General features: G+C 36.2%; 1 protein-coding gene across 1 annotated transcript; it reads right to left on the bottom strand.

Moving 5' to 3' along the window:
• Nucleotides 1-15,093: 15,093 nt before the first annotated feature.
• Nucleotides 15,094-26,017, bottom strand: LOC139127476 (uncharacterized). Its single transcript, XM_070693404.1, has 5 exons — nucleotides 25,629-26,017; nucleotides 24,524-24,605; nucleotides 20,648-20,935; nucleotides 18,683-18,815; nucleotides 15,094-15,287 (listed from the first exon to the last, which is right to left on the bottom strand). The coding sequence occupies exons 1-5, from the start codon at nucleotides 26,015-26,017 to the stop codon at nucleotides 15,094-15,096; spliced, it is 1,086 nt and encodes a 361-aa protein (XP_070549505.1).
• Nucleotides 26,018-26,254: the final 237 nt, after the last annotated feature.

Raw genomic sequence — 26,254 nt, 5'->3', positions numbered from 1 at the left:
GTGCAATTTCAATTATATTGTAAAACAGTATGTACAACGGTTTTGATAGTTTACCAGTAGGAAAGGCACTGTAGAAAACAAATAAACTTTTAGGAGCAACTTACATGAAAATTAAAGCGTTTTCTGACCAATTTGTGCTGTAGCATAATCCAACTATTATCGAATTGTCGATTTTCTTTGCCATTTGTGTATTTCTTGTGCACTAAATTCGCATTTTAAGATGCTGTATTGGCTGGCAACTGTTAATTCTTCCGCAATAACGCTGCCACCATGTTGTTACGTCATCAAAGGCACCCAGCTCGCCCGAAGGCTGTTGTACCGCCATACATACCGCCTGATGCATATTCTGATTTTGTCACCGAACAGAGCATTGGCATGAGTAACGTTTCCAAACTAATTTAGGAAAAAAAACAGCCGACAGTAAGAACTTCCAAGCAGATATTAGATTGATAGCAAATTACGCTGTATAGCCTGCCAAACGTGAGAGAGAGTAGCTCAGTAAGCTGAGTGAAATTTCATTCGAGGCTGTTTGCTCAACCATTATCTTATACTTTATGAGTTTTTCATTTTGTTTCGTTGTGCAAAATATTCAACACATTTGGTATTTTCCCTTCTCAAAGGAAATGCCTCACCATGTGCGCCGGAAAACCCACGCCCTTTACTCTGAAGCACGCGTATGGAGATCATACAGTATACATCTAGTAAAAGTGCTCCGCCCAGAGCTTTGATTGAAACACAGTCGCGTGACACGGTGAAGGTATTACAGACACATTGCGGACAAGATAGATTTGTCTCTGTTTCCTCGACCACACAGTCAGTGTCGCCACTGGTTCGAAATAAACAATTGCAGGATCTTGGGCAGTTATGCTGTTGGTTTCCAGCTGGTAATACATGTATGATACTGTGCTTGTTCTAAACAAACGTTTTAGAGACGGGGCTATTAATTAATTTGTAGGTTTTTAAATATTAGCTGTCTTTGGTACTGAGCTACCGAGTAATTACTGTGATTTGGAGGCTAATCTTCTGATGGGCATCCATGGGAATGGACAGCGACGGGCAGTAAAATAGGTATAGCAGCAGGACCTTGTTTTATATTATGGACCGGCGCCTCACTCTTTGTTTTGGCTTCAAGCGCTCAGAACTTAATTGTGCAATTCATTCTCACAAAAAAACTACTTCGAGTTGAACATTCGGTATTATCTCCAGATATGCGGTACTGTTTTGGGTAGTAAAAGTCTCCCCGCCGTATGTTAATATTGCGATTGGTAAATTGAAAAGCAAATTCTAAACATCTACACACCGGCACCAGACAACTCGAAACGGTTCATCGACGACATCAGATTTATATGGCAACAAGGTCTATATCAACATTAACAATTCCACTAATAATATAATGCTATCCACCCCACTCTATCCATTACCTTGGAATACAGTGACAAACGTATCTCATTTCTGGCCACACTAATGATACTCACCAAGGACAAGATTGAAACAACAGTATGCAGCAAACCCACAGAACAACATTCGTATGTACGGGCAACCTCATGTCATCCAAGCCATACATTTCAAGCTATTCCATGGATCCAGTCCCTCCGATACAGACGCATCTGTTCGGATGATGATTTATTTCGGACATAGGCTACCAAACTCAAGAACCACTTCGTCAAACGAGATTTCAAAGCCCGTCCCATTTCCGACTCCAAAAATATCAACCGGAATAATCTCATCCAGCCCACCTCTTCAATCAAATCTACAACCAACAAAAGAATACCATTCGTCATCGAATATAACTCCACTCTACCTCACGTACTATCAATTGTTCATAAACACTAGAACATATTTCAGTCAGACCAGGCCACCAGCAGAGTCTTCATAGATAAACCAGTTGTAGCTTATCGACAGTCAGCTAATCTAAAGAAACTTTTAGTCAAAGCCAAAGTCAACCTTACCAAAGTTGCCTCACAGAATATCACCGGGCAATGCAAACCCTGCAATAAATACAACCAGTGTAAATTCATGAAATCTTCAGATAACTGCCATATTTACCACATAATCACCGATAAATCAATCTCAATCACTGGCAACATGAATTGTTCAACCCGGAATCTCATCTATGTAATCACCTAAAAATGTAATCTACTGTACATTGGAAAAACCAAACACTAGCTTCGTAAACGAGTCTACGATCATCTTTATAACACAAGAACAAACAAAAACACTTCTGTAGCTGAACATTTCAATAGCCCTGGTCATAACATTAACCATCTCCTTTTCACCGCACTTTGTAAAATATTCTCGAAAAAGAGACACTATCAGAAAACAAATAGAACTCAAAATGATTAATAAAATTCGACACTCTTAGTCCCAATGGGATTAATAGAAAGAATTGGTAGATCACGCCAGGTTTGCAGGCCATCTTATTTCTTTCCACTCCTCTGGGGAGCTCTCTTGTTTCTAGAACCATTTTCCTCACTCTGGAGTACGTCAAGTTTTGTCATTCACCTATGTTCATCATCATAGTGCGATCGCAATCGCACCAGTTACTGTCAAAATCTTATTTTGCCTTTATACTTTTGAAAGTATACTTATCCCGTTTCTGATTTTACCAATATTTTATGCATCTTTCACGTTTTTTTCACATTTTCACACCGTTTTCATTTTATTGTGATGTATCTTGTTTAGCTTATATTTCTTAAATCTTTTTTATCCGCTCATGTTATTTTGACCGTAGACTACCAGACTTGTCTCTTTTACAAAGCTAAGAAAAGTCCACCTTTTCTTAAGCTTGTTCTATTCATATGCAAATACTCTTGTATGTCGCACCTTGAATCCTAGTACAACTTTCACTGTTTCACTGTTTTCAGATTTGGGCGCAGATTGGGAGGAAGCAGCCTAAATGCATGATCACTGCATGGACAACATCAATCTGCCGGTACGTTTTGGATATCGTTCTGCCCCAGGCGCTGCACTTCAGTGTATAACCCAAATTTTAAATAATCCTGTGTCTTTGGAAACTTAAGTAACAAAACACAATCACTTTGGAACTTTGAGCAGCACCCTACCGCAATACAGCGATTTGGCATGGCTAATCTTTTACAAGATAATCTTCCAAATTCTATGGATGTCTACGTATCTCGGTTAGGCTTCGCGGTACTGCGTGCCTGCGTTTGCGTCATTTCCGTATTTGCCAGATCGCCCGAAGAGCACTTCCGGTCTTTCAAAGGGATCGCTGTGGTATGGTGAAAAGTATTATTTCAGGGTTAACAAAACGGTTTTCAGCAGTAATGAATTTATTTTACATAGTATCTATACGTAAGCTTGTTAATGCAATTGAGATGAGTTGGTCATGTCAGGAGCACTTTAAACTTCAACTTTATTTCTCTTCCATCGTACAACTGATCAGTTTTTCCATCGTATTCATCAACATGTATTCCTTAAACAAGTCCAAAGTTCTAGTTCATTCTATCGCTGTCAGTTGTACAACCTTATCGTGGAATATCAAGGTCATTACGAACGTCCCTAAATCTTTAATTTATGATAATTGCCTGGAGGCCAGAGGTATGGAAAGCCATAGCTGCCTTATAATGTATGATAACTATATGTCACCCCAATTAAACATTACATGATACAGATATGTCATTATGAGATGAGGTTATGCCATTATGTGATGATGACATGTCATTATGTGATGATATTATAGCATTATGTGATGAGGATATGTCATTATGTGATGAGAGTATAGCATTATGTGATGAGGATATGTCATTATGTGATAAGATTATAGCATTATGTGATGAGATTACGCCATTATATGAGGAAGGACACGTCATTATGTGATGATGTTATACCATTATGTGATGAGGTTATAGCATTATGTGATGAGGTTATGACATTATGTGATGAGGATATGTCATTATGTGATGAGATAATAGCATTATGTGATGAGGTTATGACATTATGTGATGAGGAAATGTCATTATGTGATGAGATTATAGCATTACGTGAGGAGGACATGCCATCATACGATTAGGTTATACCATTATGTGATGAGGACATGTCATTATGTGATGAGGTTATAGCATTTTGTGATGAGGTTATGACATTATGTGATAAGGTTACAGCATTATGTGATAAGAACATATCATTATGTGGTGACGTTACAGCATTATGTTAAAAGGGTATAGCATTATGTTATTAGGGCTTATGATTATGTGATGATGTTTTGCCATTATGTGATGAGGACATGTCATTATTTGATGTGGGTAAAGCATTATGTGAGAAGGGTATAACATTCTATTATGAGTTCACATGATTATGTGACGAGGTTTTGCCATTATGTGATGAGGTTATGGCATTATGTGATTAGAAAATGTCATAGTGTGATGAGCAGATTGTGAAGTGTCGTAATGTGATGACAAACGGTCCTTACTGACATTAGGCCCTATACGTATCCCATAGTGCATAGCTTCATGTTCAGTCTGCCATATTGAATGGGAATTTGCAGTCTTCAAATATGGAGTCACTGACAAGTATTTCTGATGTGCTGCATCAACTGAACCTTGGACAGCTATCAAGGACATTCGAAGTGGAGAAAATAACGCTGATATTGTATGTAAATTATCAAGCTATGAAATGGATTTGCTAGGTTTGAAAAATCCTACTGATCAAATGGCTTTGCGTACAGCCTGTTTACATTTGGTTGCCATAAATCCTCCCCGAGTGCATGGTGCATGTGGTGCTCCTGAATTTCTTATACCAAGGGACATACTGGAAACTCATTTGGACCAAGGTTTCAAGATCTCAGAAATAGCCTCAATGCTCATGGTGTCAGAAAGAACAATTTACCGTCGAATGGGACAGTATGGTCTCAGTAAAATGATGTTTAGTGACATTTCAGATGCAGAACTTGATGATCATGTTGAGGAACTAACAAAAGAATTCCCCTATTGTGGGCAAAACATGTTGAAGCACTTGCTCATGGAAAAGAGTGGAATAAAAGTGCAACGGGTCAGACTTAGGGACAGTGTACAGTTCGTGTACACTCTAAAATAGGAGACGTTCAAAATATATCCCATAAACGCCCATGTGACTAAAATAAACCAATCACTGTGTCGATAACGTCATGCGGAACACCGCCGCCAACGTTGAGACGTACGTCTGTTGTCTGACACATGCGCATATCGCGACTGCTCGACTCCGCCTATAGAGGAAAACAACAGAGTCGCAGCAACAAAATCATGGAACTTAAACATCGTAAAGTTATGCCATGGACGGAAGACACTTTCACATGGTCTTCTAGACGTTTTCAGCTGAGGACTGACAATTGATGTAACCATCGGATGGCCAGTCATTTCATGTCTTCGTCCACGGTTCGATATAACGCCGGGAAAACGGAACTGTACGCAGGGCCATACGGCTGCAATACTACTCACGACCTGCGATCAACAATGCTTCCCGTTTTCAAAACCGCGCACCGTTGCGCACCTATCCGTGGGACCCAAGTGTAGGCATCATTAGAAAGCTGGTTTTCTGCCCCTTTGAATGATATAAGAAATAATTAAATAAGCTAGAACAACGATCGTAAAACGCCCGCAAAAATGAGTCGACTGTCAACGTTAAATCGCGGGAAAGTGTGATGGCGATTTGTGTATTTCAATGACTAACTTCAAAATGACGTAACGAGAAAAATCTCGCACGCACCACCCTCCAAAACTGCCATTTTAAAGTGTAGACCATTTTGGAGATATTTTCATTCGAAAGACACCAAATATCTGTCAACTGGGGTTAAAAAACCCGCCGAAAGTTGCCAATGGGTTCGTTCCCGCAAAATCGTACGTTCACTTCCGCATTTACAAATTTAAATATCATGAGAAATTCCCTTCTGCTATTGGCCAATACAAAAGGTCATGACTTCAGCAAATGTCTCCTATTTTAGAGTGTACACGAACTGGTGTATGCCGCATAGATGGAGATGGGGTTGAAGCAAGGAAACGTGGTAGATTACAGCGTCGAATATACAATGTTAAAGGTCCAAATCACCTCTGGCATATTGATACTAATCACAAACTGATACGATGGAGAATGATCATCATTGGTGGTATAGATGGGTTCAGTCGACTTCCTGTAATGCTAAAGTGCAGTGATAATAATCGAGCAGATACCCTGTTAGCATGCTTTAAGTCAGCTGTTAGATCCTATGGTGTTCCAAGCAGGGTTCGCTCAGACCAAGGCATGGAAAATGTTGAAATTGCAGATTTCATGCTACAGGCGCGAGGACTCAATCGTGGCAGTATGATAACAGGTAGCAGCGTTCACAACCAGAGAATTGAAAGATTATGGCGTGATATATATGAAGGAGTGCTTGCCTTATACTACCAGTTATTTCACTTTATGGAGGACAATTCCCTGCTGGATCCATTAAATCCTGTTCACATTACAGCCTTCATTATGTGTTTCTGGACAGGATCAATAACAAACTGGAACTCTGGCGAAATGCCTGGATTTGTCACAGAATAAGGACAGTGGGTTCGTCCCCACTTCGTCTATGGGTTGCAGGTCAGTTGCAAAATCCTATTGGGGTAGACCTATCTGAGACTGAAATTCCCAACTATGGTGTTGAAGGATATGTCGATGACTTTGTAGAACAATCCAGACCAATGTTGAGTGGTCCTTCCTTGCAACTAAGTGATGAATGCTTGGAACTCCTTTCACAGGCAATATCACCAACGTGGTCATCAGAGAATTATGGTATTGACCTTTATAGGAATGCATTATCAATTATTCAAAACTCTTTGGGAAACCATTAAAGTAACCTTAGTGCAAGTCAGCTTTTAAAACACAATTACTGCATTTATACATTTCTGAAAGGAGAAGTTTACCAAGGCTGATTTTTACAGATGTGCTAGCTATGGGATCGCTTATTCAAGAAACTCGATTTTTGCCATTTTTATGCACCCTATTTTTCACAAAACTGACCAAAATAATTGCGGAAGTTCCATGTTAGGGCTTCCTCAACTTTTTGGATTTTGATTCGTATGAAAAAGTGCCAAGCTTGGTGCTTTTATCATATGACCATATCCAATGGGTATCACAGTGTTTGTTCACTCATGCACATACACGCATCATCCGACATGAACGTCAATGAGCAACGAACAATACATTACCCATTGGGAAATGGTCCCTGCTGTATCATGTGTTGAAAGCGCCAAGCTTGGCTTTTCCCATGAATCAAACCACAGTCCTGACACACTGTGATCAAACCAATGAAGTTGATGAAACCTTAGAATGGAACATCAACCACTATTTTTGGCCATTTTCTGTTTAAAAACCCATGCAAGTTACATATATATTTGTTATATAAGCTGTTAATTAACATGGTACTGCTAAATATATCACTCTTCAGTCAGGTATCTTTCAGATCAATATCTGTACAATGTTACTTCAAGTGTGATGCTTACTGATTACAAAAGTTCATTAAATGCAAATTAGCATTCAATTGATATGGTGCTCATCACACTATCTCATTATTGAGAAAATAGCTTATATGGTAAGTTTCATGAAATTTGTTGCAGTAAATCTTAGTTTATGACCCTATGGTCATCATGCTTTACACAGACAACCATGTAACAGAAAAACTAAAATTATGTGATAACTTCATAAATATGCAAGCCACGCCCATCAAACTATAATCAAATGTTGCCGTTTAATATTTGAACCTCTGTACCAAATTTGGTTGAAATCTGTTCAGCCTTTCTTGACATATCATGTTAACAGACAGACATACAGACAGAAAGTGCCACAACAACAGCTCAGGTGGCGTAACCATGTGAGCTAAAACTCAACCTTTGTGAACCTCTGCTTTAAGACTATGTGACGGTTGTTGTATACTATCTCCTACATGTTGATATTTCCCTTTGCCGTGAATCCATCAAATAGAAATTTAGCACCAAATCAGTGTTTGTACATTTGTAATGCTTGAAATTCAAGCACAAATTTGTGTTACTTAGAGTACTGAATTATCATGATTATTGAAACTGTAAAGGTTCTGTTGATGATCAAGTAACATATCCTTTATCATGTAAAAATCATAAGATAACATCTCCACTTAATTTTGTAATAACAATCTCAGTACAAATTGTGACAGTATTCATTCAAAGGCATATATTTTAAGTTTCTATAGAAAAGATTTATACTTTATTCAACGTACACAAATTCAAAAAGATATTTGTGATCAGAAGCAAGACAGTAAAGTGGCCTAAATTTTACATTTCCACCCAGTGGGATTTAATGTCCTATGTTGCCTGCTTACTAGCACTGTTGCCAAGTAAGGTCATTCATTGAAACTTTCACAGTTTACTGCATGTATGGCAATCATTTGGTCTTGTGCAACATATTTTTAAAAGTTTGTGTAGACATGTATGGCCATAATATGTCACCTGGCTGGACTTTATTTTATAAGTTACATCCGTGTTCATAAGTGGTCTTACTACCGCAGCATTCAACTCACAGACATCAATACAAACAACATTTACTTTATATAATGCCAATGATAAACATATCACAGTGAAAACCAGTATGTTAGTATAACATGTTTATTAAACTTGGTAAAAAGGTGGAATTCCACTGAACATAGCAACTTACAGAGAGAGCACATTTGCCAGCTGGTTATGTAACCGAGCTATTCTTGATAAATGACCCACAAAAACACTTTCTTAGAGAATTCAACCACTATAACAGCCTATAGACAGACTAACATTGCTTTCATTTCAAACATGCAAAGTAGATGTAGACTTTAGTCTGGAATTTTAGAACAAGGAATTTAGAACAAAAGTTAGCTATGTATGGTGGAAATAAATTTGAAGTGTGAAAGTTTCTGAATTAATCACCTGTTGTCAATGGAATTACTCTCATTACTCTTAATGGTATTTCACTGATGATATTCCTGAAACAAAACCAACCTTCATCAAAGGTCATCAACAAAAGTCATCAAAGAAAAAGTAAAACAACGCTGATTGCTTTTAACTGAGTGGTTAGGTACCTGGCTATTGATTTACATAACACTGTAAAAGTAAACATTTTTGCCTTTATAGACTGAACAATTTCAATGTATTTCAAAATACACTAATTTCATTTTAAAAGCTTGTCTCAAAAATCTGAAATGACAGCAAATAACACGTTTGCCTGAATCGAAATTGGGGCTTTGAGTATTTGACTCTTTTATACAACATTTTTGCATATCTGAGAAAATCAATGGAAAGACCTTGCAAGCTGTGTTCCAAATTTGAGTACTTCTATCAAGTACAAAATTTGGACATTTTTCCTTGCCATTGTCCCAGCCATATCTACAAATCACTAACCGTACTGATGATGACAATTTAAACACATGCACTGATAACAGCTATATACAAGTAATATTCATACCAGATCTTCCCAATACTGTTCTACATTTGGATGGGATTCAAATTCACATTGTCAACTCGATTTTCCAAGTGGTCAAAATGATTCAAACATCATCCCAAGGCACTAAAAACAGTTGTTGTTCTATATTTCAGCTTGATTCTGTCTGTCCTTAATTTGCTTTCAATTTAAAACCAAGAATATCATTGACCTTATTAGCATGAAACTGGTGTTGCCTTAAGAAATCTCACAAGTGCCTACTCCCAAGCCCCACCCCACTCCCTACCTCAAGCAAGTTATACAACATACAAATGCGCTGTGACATAAGAAACACATACGGATATTTTAAACATATCTACGGCCTAATATGTACTTTCCTTGTACAAGTCAAAACATATTTTTTCTTTCTTCTCACAAATGATGAAAATTTATATTCAACAAGTCATCGCTGATGACACAGTCCCCGCTTGGTTAAGGTCTTTGAATTATGGTGTCTGAATTATATGTATTGCAGCCTCAATACAGGGGCAAGGGGTGAATTTTTAATGTAAAAAATCACATCAAAATGGTAATGTGGCAGCCATGTTTTTGCATTTGGGAGAGTAAAGTTATGGCCATTGGTTTTTTCAATGGCAATAGTAATACTTGACATCTTTTGGCAATTGCGGCCTAAACAAACTTGTGATGCTCTCTGACCATTGAAAATTACATTTACAAGCAAACTCCTAACATTTTAGTTGTGCCTCCTCCTAAATATGGTACATTTTTCTACCTAATTTTGAATTAAATACCCAAACAGCACAATAAATGATACCAGCCAGTAATGTGACAAACTGTTTTTTTCAAAAAATTGAGTGCAACGTACCATATGCCCACATTGGATGATAACAAAATAAATTGACTCGCATATGAACACCATGATAAGTTTTTGTTGTGCCAAGTGTAAAACAAAATTGATTCAGGAATGTTTAAAGGGACAAAGTCAGCCATTTTTCATGAATTTTGTTTGATACGAGATACTACTTATATTGTGTGACATATATTGAATGAATGGGTGACCATGCATATTTCGACCAAGATTTTAGACAAATGAAACCATCATGAAAATGAATTGATGGTCATGACCAATAATTCATTTTCGCCATGGTTTCATTTATCATGTCTAAAATCAGGGTCGAATATAAGCATGGTCACCCATTCATTCAATATCTTTCAACAAGTCAAACAAAATTTATGAAAAATGACCAGCTTTGTCACTTTAAGTTAATGTTACACTTCAAAGACATGAAAAAAGAATCGCAACAAATTTACTATCACGCAGCCATATTGTATCACATCAAAGCATTAACTGACATGTGTATTGTATTCCATAGTAGTTTATCTTTATCCCAAGTTTGCACGAAATCAGTTCAGGGCTATCTCAGAAATGGCTGCAGACAGATAAACGAAGAGGACCTAATCTATAACTCCGGCTGACTTCATGCGCAGGGACTAACAAACTCTTTGATTTAAAAGGTATATAATGAACTTTCTAACAAATTAGGAAACAGAACAATTACTGTTATTCTTGGTGGACTTTTCGAAAAGACCATCAACACCAATGTCATTGAAGTAAGTTACATTGTCATGATATAGGAAAGACAATTATATGAATTAAGTCACATATAGTTTATGAATTACAAAGTAAAATTAAGTGTTCTTCAAACCACAAAACTATCACCATGAAAGCACAATGTGTTATACCTTAAAGCACTGATGCACTTTTGTACAAAATGATAAATCCCTTTTCTGCAAAGCTCTATTAATTGGACAATTGGAAAGGTGTGTGTTTGATATTTGGTATGTCTGTTGAAGAAATACTGGCAAATTATAACAACCAATGATTGAGTCTTTTCAGGCAACAAGAAGTGATTATACATTTATATTGCACCAAAGTAGTGACAAGAAAATGCATAATCATACAGCTTAAACAGAGTGTCTTTGTCTGGCAGAGGATGATCATGGGTAGCTCTTGGCAGCTTCAGCATGTTGATACATGTATTTGCTGTTGGCAAAAAAGATGCGTTGTTTGGTACTCATAAAAATCAATAGCTGGACCTTCTGTGTATCCCAGAATAGGCTCATCATAGTCACAAGTAACAAACTTGAGAATATGGTTCAATGTTATATCACCTTCACATCTCCTACCACCTAAAATGAAGACAGAATATGTTTTATAAACACAGGCAAAGTGAGACTTAAGTGGACACGGGGGCTAATGGGTATGACTTGAGAAAAGAACAAAGTGGCAAAGAGGTGAATTAATTCAATGTACAAGAAAAAACAGAAAGCTTGTGGACTTTCCATTAAATGGAATATATAGAGTCATCATGTTCAGAGACAATTTTGGGCATTATTACCGGTACTTGTCGAACTGCACGGTATCTCCCTCCACAAATGCAAAATGAGTATTTTTCACAAGTCCACCATGCACGGAATTTACACTGACAAGACTATATATCATCAAAATTGTTTGCGTCACTCTATTTAATGCTATACAAAGAAATAACACCATGTACTTGGGACCAAAACTACTTCATCTAACTATATGGAGGGTCTGCCACACCGAACATTTTAATGCACGGTAAAAGTCAATTCCCACAAAGGGGCATTTACAGTATATTGAAATTGTGTTATCATTTCATGTTCACAACACACTCTCTCCTTTTCTTTCTACAGATATTTCTACAGTTCCTCGCATGAAATCCATTTCAGCAAGCATTCACAATTCCCAGCCAATAGTTGTGGTAGTACTACTCTGCAATTCTGTTTTCGTTACATAACAGTGTGAAAAAAAATGTTACGGAAGTGTCTTTATGGAAATGACGTCACTTATATGCATGCCCTACCAGATAGCCTCCTCAATTAATTAACTTTGTCGTCAAAAAATGATTTGGATAATGAGGCAGACATAAAAGTTCAGTCAGTACTGTAGTATAGCTTGATGATTAGCACAATGTGAACAGTTTGACCATAGTTCAGTTGCCTTTCTTCAAATAGGATTGTATGTTGTCCCATCTCAGACATGACAATGATACAAGAAACCAAGAAGACAGCATTGTTTGTTACATGTCTTGATGACTTTTTTAACATCAATACAGTATAGAGCATAATAATGCTACACTAAAGTGGCTTGGTTTGTCATCAAGTAAACAAACAACTTGATGACAAGACCAGTTCTTTCCTTTTCTGAGACTATTTAATACTATTTAATACACTATTCAAAAACTCAAACTAACGGACTGTGCTTCAGTTGATGAATTGGCTGAGCGCTTCCATGAGGATATGTCATATGTATTGGATATTGTTGCTCCGGCCAAGGTGAAAATTGTCCGTGACAAACCACACACCCCTTGGTATGACACGACCCTGCGTGAAGCCAAATGTGATCTTCGGCAAGTTGAAAGGCAATGGAGGAAAAATCCGCTTGAAGTAAACAGATTGATCTTTACGGCAAAACGTGCGAACTATAATAGACTCTGTACTGAAGCACTCGCATCATATCACAGGACTCGTATTGAAACAGCTGATCAGACTAAACTATTTAGCATCGTTGACGATTTAATAGGTGAAAAGAAATCCTCTGCTTCAGTTTTACCAATTCATGATGATAAAACTCAATTGGCTCAGTCTTTTTCAGACTTCTTTTCAAACAAAATTTCTAAGCTCAGGGACCAATTTCCAAAGTCCTTGGCCTTAGAAAAGGTTAATGAGTCACTACCGTATTCTTTTAATGAGTTCACTCCTGTTACTAAAGCCAGTCTTATTAAAATCATTGATGCCATGAATTGTAAGTCATGTGCACTAGACCCTATTCCGACTAAACTGTTGAAACTGTGTCTTCCTAATGTAATACATGATTTAGTCAAAATAGTGAATGCCTCATTTCATTCGAGTACAGTTCCTAAAATGTACAAGCAAGCTCTAGTTCGCCCTTTATTGAAAAAGCCCAGTCTTGACTCAAATGTTTTATCCAATTATAGGCCTGTTTCTAATCTGTTATTTGAGCATAAATTTCTGGAGAGAGTTGTTTTAATCCAACTTGATGTGTATTTTAGTCAGTTTTCTTTGTATTCTAAATACCAGTCGGCCTACAGACATAATCATAGCACAGAAAGTGCCTTACTGAGAGTTCAAATGACATTTTACGTGCACTTGACAGTCATAAAGAAGTTATTCTTTCACTACTTGATTTGACCGCTGCGTTCGACACTATCAATCACAAGGTATTGTTGTAATCGCTTAGAGCACAGGTTTGGCATTAAGGGCAAGGCACTTGCTTGGTTTCAGTCCTACCTATGTGATAGAACTCAGACTGTGTGTATTGATGGTATATTGTCAACCCCAAGTGATCTTGATTGTGGTGTCCCTCAGGGAAGTGGGCTGGGCCCAATACTTTTCACGCTGTACGCGGCACCATTAGAAGACATAATTATCAAACATGCACTGGATTGATGTTATTTGCTGATGATACTCAGTTGTATCTGATATGTGAGCGTGCTGTCGACTCAGCATTCATAGTTGAACATTGTATTGATGATATTCGTCAATGGATGATTGAAAATCGGTTGGTTTTGAATGATGCTAAGACAGAAGTGATCCACTTCTGTTCAAAGTTTAAGAAATCACTGATTATCTGTCATCTCTTCGAGTAGGGACCACTGATGTTACTACGTCTAAATCTGTTCGTGATCTTGTGTTTATTTAAATTGCTGTGCAGATATGAGTACTCAAATTTTGAAATTATGTCAGTGTGCATCGTTCGCTCTACATAGAATTGGTCGTATTAGAAATGTTTTAGATCGTTCAAACACTGAAAGACTCGTGCATGCTTTTGTAACTTCACGTCTCGACTACTGCAACAGCTTGCTGTTCGGTATCGAAGACAAATACCTCTGTAAACTTCAGTTACTTCAAAATTCTGCTGCTCGTCTCGTTACACGCACAAAAATGCATGAACACATCACACCAGTGAGACGTGAGCTTCACTGGTTGCCTATCCATGCTAGAATTAATTTCAAATTCTTCTTTTTGTGTATAAAATTTTGCATGATCAAGCACCTGCTTATCTTTCTGATCTTATCACAGTTCACGTTCCTAAGCGGTTTACACGCTCAGCGTTCACACCAATTCTGGAGCCGGTGAACTGGGAACAGAAACATTTGGTTACAGTGCTTTTTCTAATGCTGCTCCCACTTTATGGAATGCCTTACCAAAAGAAATTAGATTGTCACCATCTGTTGCCTCTTTTAAAACATCTCTGAAAACATATCTCTTCAGAAAGTACTATAATGATTAAGTCATCGTTTTGATGTTCGTATCATGTTGCATTGTAGAGTTTGTATTTTTAACGGAGTATTTTAATGTACTTGTTGCATCGTAGAGTTTGTATTTTTAACGGAGTATTTTAATGTACTTGTTGTATTTTAACCAGAGCATTTTTATGGTACTTTTATTATTATTGTATTTTCATCTTGTATTTTATTGTAAAGCGGTTTGATATTTTATTGATGGAAATCGCTTTAGAAAAATAAATTATTATTATTATTAATACATTCTATTATGACCATTAAGCTTAGCCCATGATTAATACGAAATATTCATTTAATTTATATTATGTTACATCAAGAAACTTGTTTGTGATAGAATCTATTTATTTCAGTAAAAGCACTTGCCTGCAGCTTCTCTCATATAAGCGATAAAGATGGCATACACATCATTTTCAAGTTTTCGATTATTGGATCCTTCAGGACTAAACTTTGGCTTCAGAAGAGTTTTCAGCTTTCTAAATGTTAGAGCACTGTTGGCATTGGAACAAATAAATGCAGCAAAAGCGGTAATTTCTTTGCAAGCTGTAAAAAGAGACAAATTATGTAACCTGTAAGACAACTCTCATAGCAATATGATTTAACACTAAAATTGTTTCACGTGCATTGTTAGAACACACAAGGACACATACCCCAGTACTTCAGTTAAGCGAAAACTATTGGAAAATGCAAATAACTTTTGGTAAGGTAGTATTGCCAGCATGTCTATTGCACAGTACAATATTTTACCCACAATTCTCCATGATTTGTACCATCGAAGGTTACCATTTTAATACCTTTTTCTGTTTTAAATACTGACAAGCCTAAGGATAAAATTATTTAATTTTTATATAGGAAAAGTATGTAGGGAAATTTTACCATGAATTAAGTTTCAAAATCAAAATTTAAAGAAAATTTAAAGAAAGCGCAGTATGCATGTACTGCAAATGTCACACTTTGGAGGAAACAAGCAGATGACTAACTCTGTGGCCAATCTCTGTGAAAGTTAACATGTAACATGTAAATATTCTTTGTCTTGTCAGTAGAAAAATCTGCATCTTTTGTTAGTGCTTCAAGTATCTCTGTTTTACTTTAAACTTTTCTGTACAGTGGTTATGCAATTGCTTGAATATTTAATAACATTTGTATCTCCTCTCTCAATAATGCATGATTTTAAAAAATACCATCAAGGACAGTGTGCTCATATTTGGTTTGAATTGGTCCATCAAGAAATATTTAAACCAGAAAAACAAGAATGACAAAAGTAAATAATGTCTGAAACTTTAGGTACTGGAGGTCAACTTTAGGAACAGGCTTAGCAGAGGAATGTTTCAGCGCAGTCCTTCATGGTTTCAGCATATCAGTTCATGAACAATGACAGGAAATGACTCAAGGTCAGTGGAGTAGCCTGTTTCAGTCACTGCCACCACTCCTGCACATAATAGGTACACTGCATACAAATAGGTTAGAGATTACAGAATTTCCAACTCAGATGTGTGGGCTGTTTCAGTTATTGCCACCACTCCCGCACATTTGCAGGATTTCCCCTTTTTCTTACCTCATTTGCATATTATGACACTGACATGTTCATTTGAACAAACGTAACATCTCAACCCCTGGGTCTACCTGTAGACCAAATACTGTGATGGTAATATTATTGTATGGCGGTTTGGGAGCTTTTGCATGTGACAGACATACATCCGCACATACATACATACAATGATACATACATACATACATACATTCAGACGCCACTGACTCACCATATAAGTTCTTATTTGTATTTATATACATACCAAATATGAAATAAAAATCATTTGAAATGGTAATTGACAATGAGAGTCTCAAAAGTACATTGTAAAATTTTTTATTAGTGGTCTACAATTCTCCCTCCACGTGTGACTGGCTTTACTGGCTAATCTCTGATGGTACAAATGAGAACGAATCACGGGATATTATAGTACTGTGTATTGTTAACTGATAGTCAAGAGGAAAAACTCAGAATGAAATGGAGCTTTGTATCACGTGATCAAGTGCAAACCATTGTTGTTATGGATATGTCTAGCCCTGTTGACCCAATGACACGTAAACGGCCAACTGTATATCTTCATATTGTTGGCATATCTACTGGATGTATCCATAACAACAATGGTTTGCTCTTGATCACATGGTACATTAAAGCTCCATTTTGTTCGGAGTTTTTCTCCCATGCAAAATATGAAGCACTATGGAAAAATTCCAGATTTTTGCAAAGTCGTGTAACTAGTGGTTGGCCAAAATGACATTCTAGTATTTTATAACTGCCCCTTTGAAGACATAGGTTAAAATCATGCCTGTTCATGCATCTTTTTAACAATTTCACAAAACAAGAACCAACAAGGAAGTTATCCATGATGGCTAATAGCAATATTGAAATATTCAATGCGAGTAGAGAAATACCAGACAAGTTCTGTTGTGTATCAGTTGTAAATACGGAAGCCTGGTTGCTAAATACCGGGGTATATGACACACCTTGCAAATGCCAAGTTTGTCAAATCCTTGTCTAGGTTGCTCAATACATGGTGACGGAAAGGGGCTTTGGAATAGCTCTTGACGAACTTCTTCACCCATGAACTGTGGAATTCTTCCATTTTGTAGTGTACTTAATCCTATACATTGAGTAACAAAAACTCATTTAAAGTCTTGCAAAGAAAAGTTTGAACCAAAGAATCACATTTTTAAACATAGGGCCAATGTCCCTGAAGCTACTCTAGACATGGACGGCAGAGAGGATGTACATACTATAATACCAGATATAGCAAGTGCAGAGGTCCTTTGGCAATATTCTTATGGCAGAAGAATTGTTTCAGTATGATTCATACTTACAGACCCTCTATATACCCTACATACACATATAAATGGCAAAAATCGCCCTCCAAACACAAAATTAAGCATTTCCTAACTATATGAAATTGTTTCACTAAGGTCATCCTGTATACCAAATATCAAAGCTGTCTGACCAGCAGTTATGAAGAAGATGATTTTTTTGCCAAAAACGGTTTTGACCTAATTTGCATATTTTCAACAATATCAAACAACGAAAAAATACTAGTTTGTCATAGTCATATTTGCTTCTACCGTCACAACAAATATCAAGTCTGTAAGTACTGCAGTTATCAAGATATTGAGTAGACAGACATCCTCACAAACGTACATACATACAGACTGATGATGGCTGCTGGACGGATACCCATCCCAATAGCTTCTATAGACTGTATAGTCCATAGTAGCTAAAAAGGCTATTTCACACTTTGTATCCAGCAGAAAATTGTTTTCTATGGAAAAGGAATGTTAGTTAGTACTTTTTAGGACAAGTCCAACACACAATAAAACATAAGCACACTCCTTGTATCTGTGAGTATTCACCATTAATTTGAGTCAGAACTGCAACTGGACCCTTTTTCCTGTAAATTGAAGTGATTGCCAGGAGTTGGTGAAAAGGCATTATTTGTTATTATGAAACTAATAATAATTGTCAAATCAGAGGAATTTTCCATAAATGTTGAAATCAAACATGTTGGTCTAACATGTATAATCAAATGAATTTATGTTTACATATTAGATATTTTTCAGTTGAAGTCACTTTTGAATAGTAAATTTTATTAATTTGACATGTTAGTGTACGGCTTGTATCTGACTTTAAAAAATGAGAATTTAGACATGGTAGGTTTGTACACATTATTAAGTCAACATATATTACACATTTTGCATGTTTAAATTTCATACCTGATTAGCTGTGATTTTCAAATGGAGAGGCTGAGACAAGATGTACGGGTTACTCCCACTTACTTGCATTGATTAATCGTATGTCTTAGTAAGTAGTATAGCACAAGTACGTGTATGGACTTTTGAGAAACAAGACAAGGCATGCCTATTAAATACTTAAATATTGTACAACTTACCCATAATGATGCCAACAGTTTTATAGTCTTCTTTAAGATGTTGCTTTAAGCCATTTTCAAAATACTTGGCATGTATTTCCCGTAGAACAACATTAAAAAATTCTTTCCTTGGGCCACCTAAGTCCCTGGCTTCCTGTAATTGGTAGCAGAATTATTGGTAAGTAACTTCATATAAAAAGCTGAGTGTAAAAAAAAGACATGTTTATTCATGAACAATTTATGACAGGTATACTTCTGTAATGCAATGTGCATTATATCAAGGAAAATGATCATATGACACTGCAATATGTGCATCAAAATTATGTAAATTAGGACTCAATCAGTGAGACTTAAGTGGACACTGTGGTTAATGGGCATGACTTAGGAAGACAGTACAAAGGCAAAGAAATGAATTCTTGTTATTTATCATATGTTGGACTTTATATGGAATAAACTATGGGGTCACCATGTAAACTTTGAAGATATATATGATGAAACAATAGAAAATTAAAGTTCGACACGGCATTGGCAGGGTCCAAGTAATCAAGTAGTAATGCCTAAAATTAGATATGAAGATAATAAATGATGTCTTATATTGCAAGGAAGGTATAAAATGAATAGTCCCTTACGGTGTCACACATCACCAAATACAAGTTCTTTACATGCTGTGAAGGCTAATGTGGAGTATTTCTCTTGATATGGCCCATATAGTACATTTCATTACATATGCAAATGACAATTAATTAACAACCACTACCCTCTGAATTGTTATCATATTATTGCACTCAGATGATCAAAGTTTGTGCAAAATCCAAAAGAATTTGATTCAGTAATGTTTGAAATATGGCCTACTTACTCAAATTCACTAAATTACAAATGAACAACTAATTAATAAGCGATGGCCACTTAACTATTATAATATTAATTCTAGAAGCGACAAAAGTATGTACAAAGTCCAAATAAATTTTGTTGAGTAATTATTGAGACATGGCCCGGAGGGACAACGCTAAACTCATATACCAGTATATATATAATATATATATATATATATATATATATATATATATATATATATATATATATATATATATATATATATATATTAGTTTGTAGGATATTACATACGTACCAATCTGCTGGTTCAAATAGTTTATTATATCTGCACAACGCAAAACGTTGTGCAGATATAATAAACTATTTGAACCAGCAGATTGGTACGTGTGTAATATCCTACAAACGAATATATCATAACCACGCCACCGACAACACTGGGGACAACCTGAAAAACCACAGTCGAACATATATATATATATATATATATATATATATATATATATAATATATATATTTATATATATATATATATGCAAATGACTAATTGACTAACAAGCCATGTAACTTTTATCATACTATAGTGATATAGTGATGCCATTAGATGATTACAGTATGTGCAAAGTTCAACTAAATTTCGTTGAGTACTTCTTGTGATATGGACTAATTACGGAATATAATTAAATATGCAAATGAGCATTTAATTAGTAAACCACACCCACCAAATCTAATCAGATCTAGAGCTTTTCATAACAATGCTACATACAAAATTAGATGACATTAGACTCAATGGTTCTAAAATTATGAGTGGAATAAATCCGTCCATGGAGAGACAGATGGACAGACAGACAGAAAGCCACACACACTCACACACATTGCGGCAACAAAGGACACCTTTGATACTTCCCGCCATGGTGGCCATAAATGAACAGACTGGTAGAAATTTTTTGTAGATGTGTATTAGTCTCATTACCTAGTGGTGTCCACGTAAATTTCAATGCATAGCAATATTTAGTAATAATTTACTAATGAACAGAATGAATTTTTCTTTTGTTGCAGAGATGTACTGTTCACAAACAGGGCAAAAATCATTGAAAAAATGACATAATGTTCTTGACAACTCTCACATAGAAAGCATGCAAGCTAATTACATACCTCTCCATAGAATTCCACCTCCAAAGTCAGTCTTGGGTTGTCAATCAAACAAATCTCATCTAATGCTGTACTTAAGATCTTAGATCTGTTAACCATAATGAAATTTGTTTCACCTTGAACAAGAACAGCTGAATCTTCTATGTCTAATTTCCGGCCAGTAACCATTTTACTTTGAAAAATTTTCAAAATTTCAACTGGATCTGATACACTGTTTGTGTTACAGTATTCATAAGTTGCAGTCACTACATCATCCACAGTCTCCTCATTTGGTAAACTGTCATCATTTGGCTAGACAAAAAGAAACATAACATTCATTACGTTAACAAATTGAACATATGTATGTATTATATGTCAGTATACCGGTATATACATTATGTGTTTGACACCAAGTGTGTTTATTGAGCTTTTTAGTCTCCTGTACTGCTTGACATTTTTTAAATATAAATATGGTTGTGCATTAGTTACTTACAGGATATACACTTTTCTTATTTCATACATGTACATCAGGTTAAAAGCCCATGAGCTGCAACTTTTGACATCATTTTTATGATTTTATATTCAGATAAAAATAAGTTCATATACATATTCTTACTCGCAGATGTTTACTCAAGTGTGATTGATTATCCACAAAGTACGACAGCATTGGGAGATTTCAGTGAGACAAATGATAAATGGGTGTCACACCTAAATATGACAGCCTCTTCACAGCATGATCAACTGTGTAAAGGGTGCGTGTACACAACCCACTGTAAGGAAGGAAAAGAGATTCATTCCACTTTCACAAATAATTGTATGGCAAGATTTTGAAAATAGCGGGAATTTAAAATGAACAAGTCACCATCAATGACACAGTCCCCACTTGTTAAGCGGTACTTGATTACAAGTCCTTGGAGAGGATGGAGTCCGGTTCATTAATTGGGTCTGTGATTAAAGATGAGTTGCATGGTGGTGACATCGTAAAACCAAGGTGGGCTGCCAGATGAATCATTTCTCGCCATATCAGCCAAATTACGAAAATTTATTAAATATGCAAATCAGCAGTTAACTGACATGATAATACAACTTATCTTTGCATGCCATTACGATACTGGAAGATCAACATCTCTACCAAGTTTCATCAAATTTGATGCAGTATTTCTGGACATAGCCCCTAATTAGGAAAGTTCATTAAATATGTAAATTAACAATTAATTTGAATGACACTAATAAATGTCTTCATTCAAATGTTAAAGCAATGTAAGCTCAACATCTGTACCAAGTTTCATGACATTTGATGAAGTATTTCTTGACGTATCAGCCTAATTATGAGTATTCATTAAATATGCAAATTGGCAATTAATTAACATGATACTACTACATATCTATGCTCACCATTACACCCCAAAAAATCAACAGCAGCTGTGCTAAATTTCATCAAATTTGATGCAGCATTTCTAGACATAGCACACTGATTATGAAAGTTCATCAAATATGCAAATAAGCAATTAATTGACATTCAGTATTACGGTACAGAGAAATCAACATCTGTACCATGCTTCATCAAATTTGATGCAGTGGTTCTGGAGATAGCCCACTAATTAGCAAAGTACATTAAATAAGCAAATGGCAATTAATCCCCATAACAATGCTTAGTGTCTTTGTACACTAATATGAGACTGTGTGCTAAAGATCTGAACCAAGTTTCATCAAATTTACTGCTGTATTTCTAGACTTATCACCCTAATTACAAAAATTCATCAAATATGCAAATTAGTCATTAATTGGTGCAATACTGACTGTGTTCAATCAGAGCTGTGTGTGACAAAATATCTTTACGGAGTTTCATCATATTTAGTGGTTGCTTTAGAAATAGAGGTCTTTTTCAAGAAGTCATTTCAATGACATAGTCCCCGCTTTATTAATAAAATGTCTGTCACATGGCCATATTTAATCAGATCACAAAAAAAATCAATGTTCGTATGTATGACATAAGAAATACTCCTTGTACCAAGTTTGAATGAAATTGCTCCGGGCATCTCTGAGATATCTGTGGGAACGGACTGACCGACACACGGATGCACGCACGGACGCACAGACATGACCAAACCTAAAAGTCAATGTCCGTGGGGACTAAAAAAAAATCAGTCTGTTAAACTTCTTACCTAATCTGCCACAAGTGCAAGTTGTTGAGTCTCAGTTAATGACTACATCATTCAATTTATAGATACCAATGACAGTATATCTTGAGGTTAGACAAATCTTGCAGAGTTGCAGCTGGTGGGCCTTTAACAGATGCAGACTTAGAAAAAACTATTGGAATGTGTACACTGAGACACCGAAAAATGTTCTCCCACACACATCTTAATCAATCAATCTATCAATCAACCTGCCTTACTGTTTCTGCATCAAAAGAGGTTGGCAAAATAAATTTGAAGTCTTATATTGCACATGACAGCCATGCATTGACAAACTCCTTACAGTGGTGGTATATAAAGCCTACTTTGTCTGTAATACCTTGTGTGTTTAATGGTTAAGTTTAACAACTTATTTCCAAACTATTTACTTTCAAAAATCTAATTTACAGGATAGATTGCTTCAACCTGCTACAGGAACTTTACACATCTTTTATGAAGGGACAAACTCACTCATTGTTTTCCCTTATTTCAGTAATTTGAATTTCCTATGAAATATTATTCATTTTGTCCCACTAACAGAAATATTCTCAATGACAAGTTGTTACAACTCAACTCTTATCCAGTACATGGCCACAACACATGAATTATAATAAAATACCATTTTGGTTCACACCAAAAATTCATCTACGTCAGGAATCATGCATTTTGTGTCCATGGACAGGGTGTGAGATGAGCTGTGTCTAACATAGACTGAGCCCATTTCTGTGAAAAAACATAATTACTAAAATTTATATATTCAAAAAGAAACCGAAGCAATAGAAATAATGTCAAAAATGAGTGACTTTGTTCCTTAATGTCCTTTATTTCTTCTTTTATAATACAGATCCAATCTTGTTTATTACTCTAAAATGTAACTGCTTCCTTGCAAAAGTATGAGATCTAAAGTGAAGAAAGTGAAACAAGGCATATGTTTATAAAATCAGGATTTCACACACAGTGAAACATTTTCACAGCAAAAAAAAATCTCCCCTATGACAGGCCTACACAGGCCATGATATAGCCCGCGGTATAGGTCTGTGTTAGCAAAGACACCACAGGGTTTTACCAGGGGCTACAGAACATGTCTGTATCCAGTTCTAGCTGTGAGCTGTATGTATGGCTGTATACAATGCTGTGCACACAGTGCTGTGACAAGGTATGAAATCTCTGCCTCTTACAGCACCTGTATTACAGGACCGTATATGTACAGCACCTGTATTACAGGACCGTATATGTACTGTGAACACAGACCTGTGACAGGGTCTGATATTTTCACACGTGAAATCCTGCAAATCTTCAGACCCTGCATCAGGCCCTAGTTTGTAAATTCAATGGTACATACGCCGGTGTACAGGTCTGCATGGATACAGTCAGAAATTACAGCACTGTGTACAGTCCTTCACCACCAGGCCTAATTCAGGACTGTGCATACAGCCCTCAAATCTGAATTTATACAGATTCTGTAACAGAGGTTATTTTTCAGGACCTGATACAGGTACTAGTCAGCCCCTGTTGCACATAATGTACAGTGCAGGCTTGAGGGAAATGAATATTCACCATTCATAATGAGTCATTATCATTAAATGTAAATAAATAAACAATGCTCATTAACATACTTTGCATAAATAAATGCAACTTTGCCTCATTCTGCATTAGATGCTGTTACAGGCATGTACTGTAATCTGCCTTGGTTGTCTTGCTGTGTACACCAATAATTACTTACAGTGTTATCAGGATTTGAAGCAGCAGCAGACTGTTGGACATCCATGTTTGATATCATATTTGTGGTACCATTGGCAGTATCACTGCAGAAAGAAAAACATAGAACTAAAGAATTCCAAGAAATTCCATCCTACAACCATGATAAATCAGCACACTGAATTATACATGGACTAATTGTAATTTCTGAGAAAACTGAATGGACAGACAGAATGACATACTGATACATGAATACAGACTCACGTCAGCTAGATCATCTTCCTAAAATACTTTCATTAGCATAATAAAGTATGGTAACTGATACCTAAATGTTGACCTGTCCACAGACAATACAATCATTGGTATGTACACAAAATAAAATCTCATTTACATTACTACTTGATCTGTTAGAATTGTTTATATCATATGAGATTATTAAATGGACAGGCCAACAATGTTATTAAGATTATAAGCCAAAAGTACAAAAGCTCATTCAAGATTGGTTAAGGCATAAAAGCATTGAATGAAAATAAAAAAAACAATGGGATGTTGTTGTTCAAGACAGTTAATCTCATTTGTTTACATAACATTGAAATATCTTTGCATCTTTCTTTGCAGCTCAACTGCAAACTATCATACAATGTGCAAATCTCATGTCAAGTCAATGTACATGTGATTCATTGACACTACTGCAAAACATAAATGGTATGGACATGTAAGATTGTTGTCTGAATATTTGGCGGGTAAACCATACTCATTGCTCACAAAAACTGTCATCATCAGGTAATGAGGCCATTATTCACTCATTGCTGATTAGTTTGTATAAATTGGTGAAATTGCTGGACACTATTGTTATTTGCCATTAAGCTATAGTGTGTTACGCAAATATATGTACATATATAGATAGAAGTTTTTCAAAATGGAAATTATTTCATTGTTCAAAAATGTTTACAACGCAACAAATTTACATAATTTATATAGTTCACAAAGGGCAACCCATTGAGCTTGTGAGAGTGGAATTTGTCTACAAAATCACAAATATATACAATTAGATACTTGTTGCATAAAGGATATAAACAACACAAAGTTGATAAGTGTACATTGCAAATCTTTTATAGCATTTTACTTACCTTGTGTTATCCACTGTATCAATAATGTTCAGATCTTCCTGTTCTTCATTCCTGTCATAGGATACATCATCTTCATCTTCATCAGAGCGTGCTGTACAGGTCCACAGATGATCACGTAATTCACGAATATTAAATTCTTTGTTGCAGCCCATACATGTCTGAGTAATCAAAGTCTCGTCAGTCTCTGAACTGATAGGTTTCGTAGACAGGTTTTTCTGGATGGGTCTAATATATATCTTACTCTGAGAGCCTAAATTAGTTTTCAAATCAGGAACTGACCAATTGCATGTGATCACTTTTAATTGCTTAGCATATGCACAGTGAAGCAATTCTACACCCCCACAATCACGTAGTTGTGGAAATCCGGCATCGGACATCAAGGTATCCATCAAGTCTCTACTTTTACACTCGCTGTCAAAAGTTAGTCGTTTCAGTCCCAACCCAGCTCGAGTTAGTATCTGTTTGATCTCAGAAGATGGGACGCTACTGGCGTTACGGTCAGCAAGACAGACAAACTGTCCAGTCCATGTCCTTTACATTTCTTTGCACGATTTCCTCGATTTCGCCTGTGTTCGGCTGGATTCTGATGAGGCGAAAACAAAAATGATCGCTCCCTGCGGATGCGG

This window comes from Ptychodera flava, chromosome 3 (assembly GCF_041260155.1).
Source record: "Ptychodera flava strain L36383 chromosome 3, AS_Pfla_20210202, whole genome shotgun sequence".
In the NCBI taxonomy this organism is placed as follows: Eukaryota; Metazoa; Hemichordata; class Enteropneusta; family Ptychoderidae; genus Ptychodera; species Ptychodera flava.
This window is presented reverse-complemented; position numbering and strand designations above follow the sequence as displayed.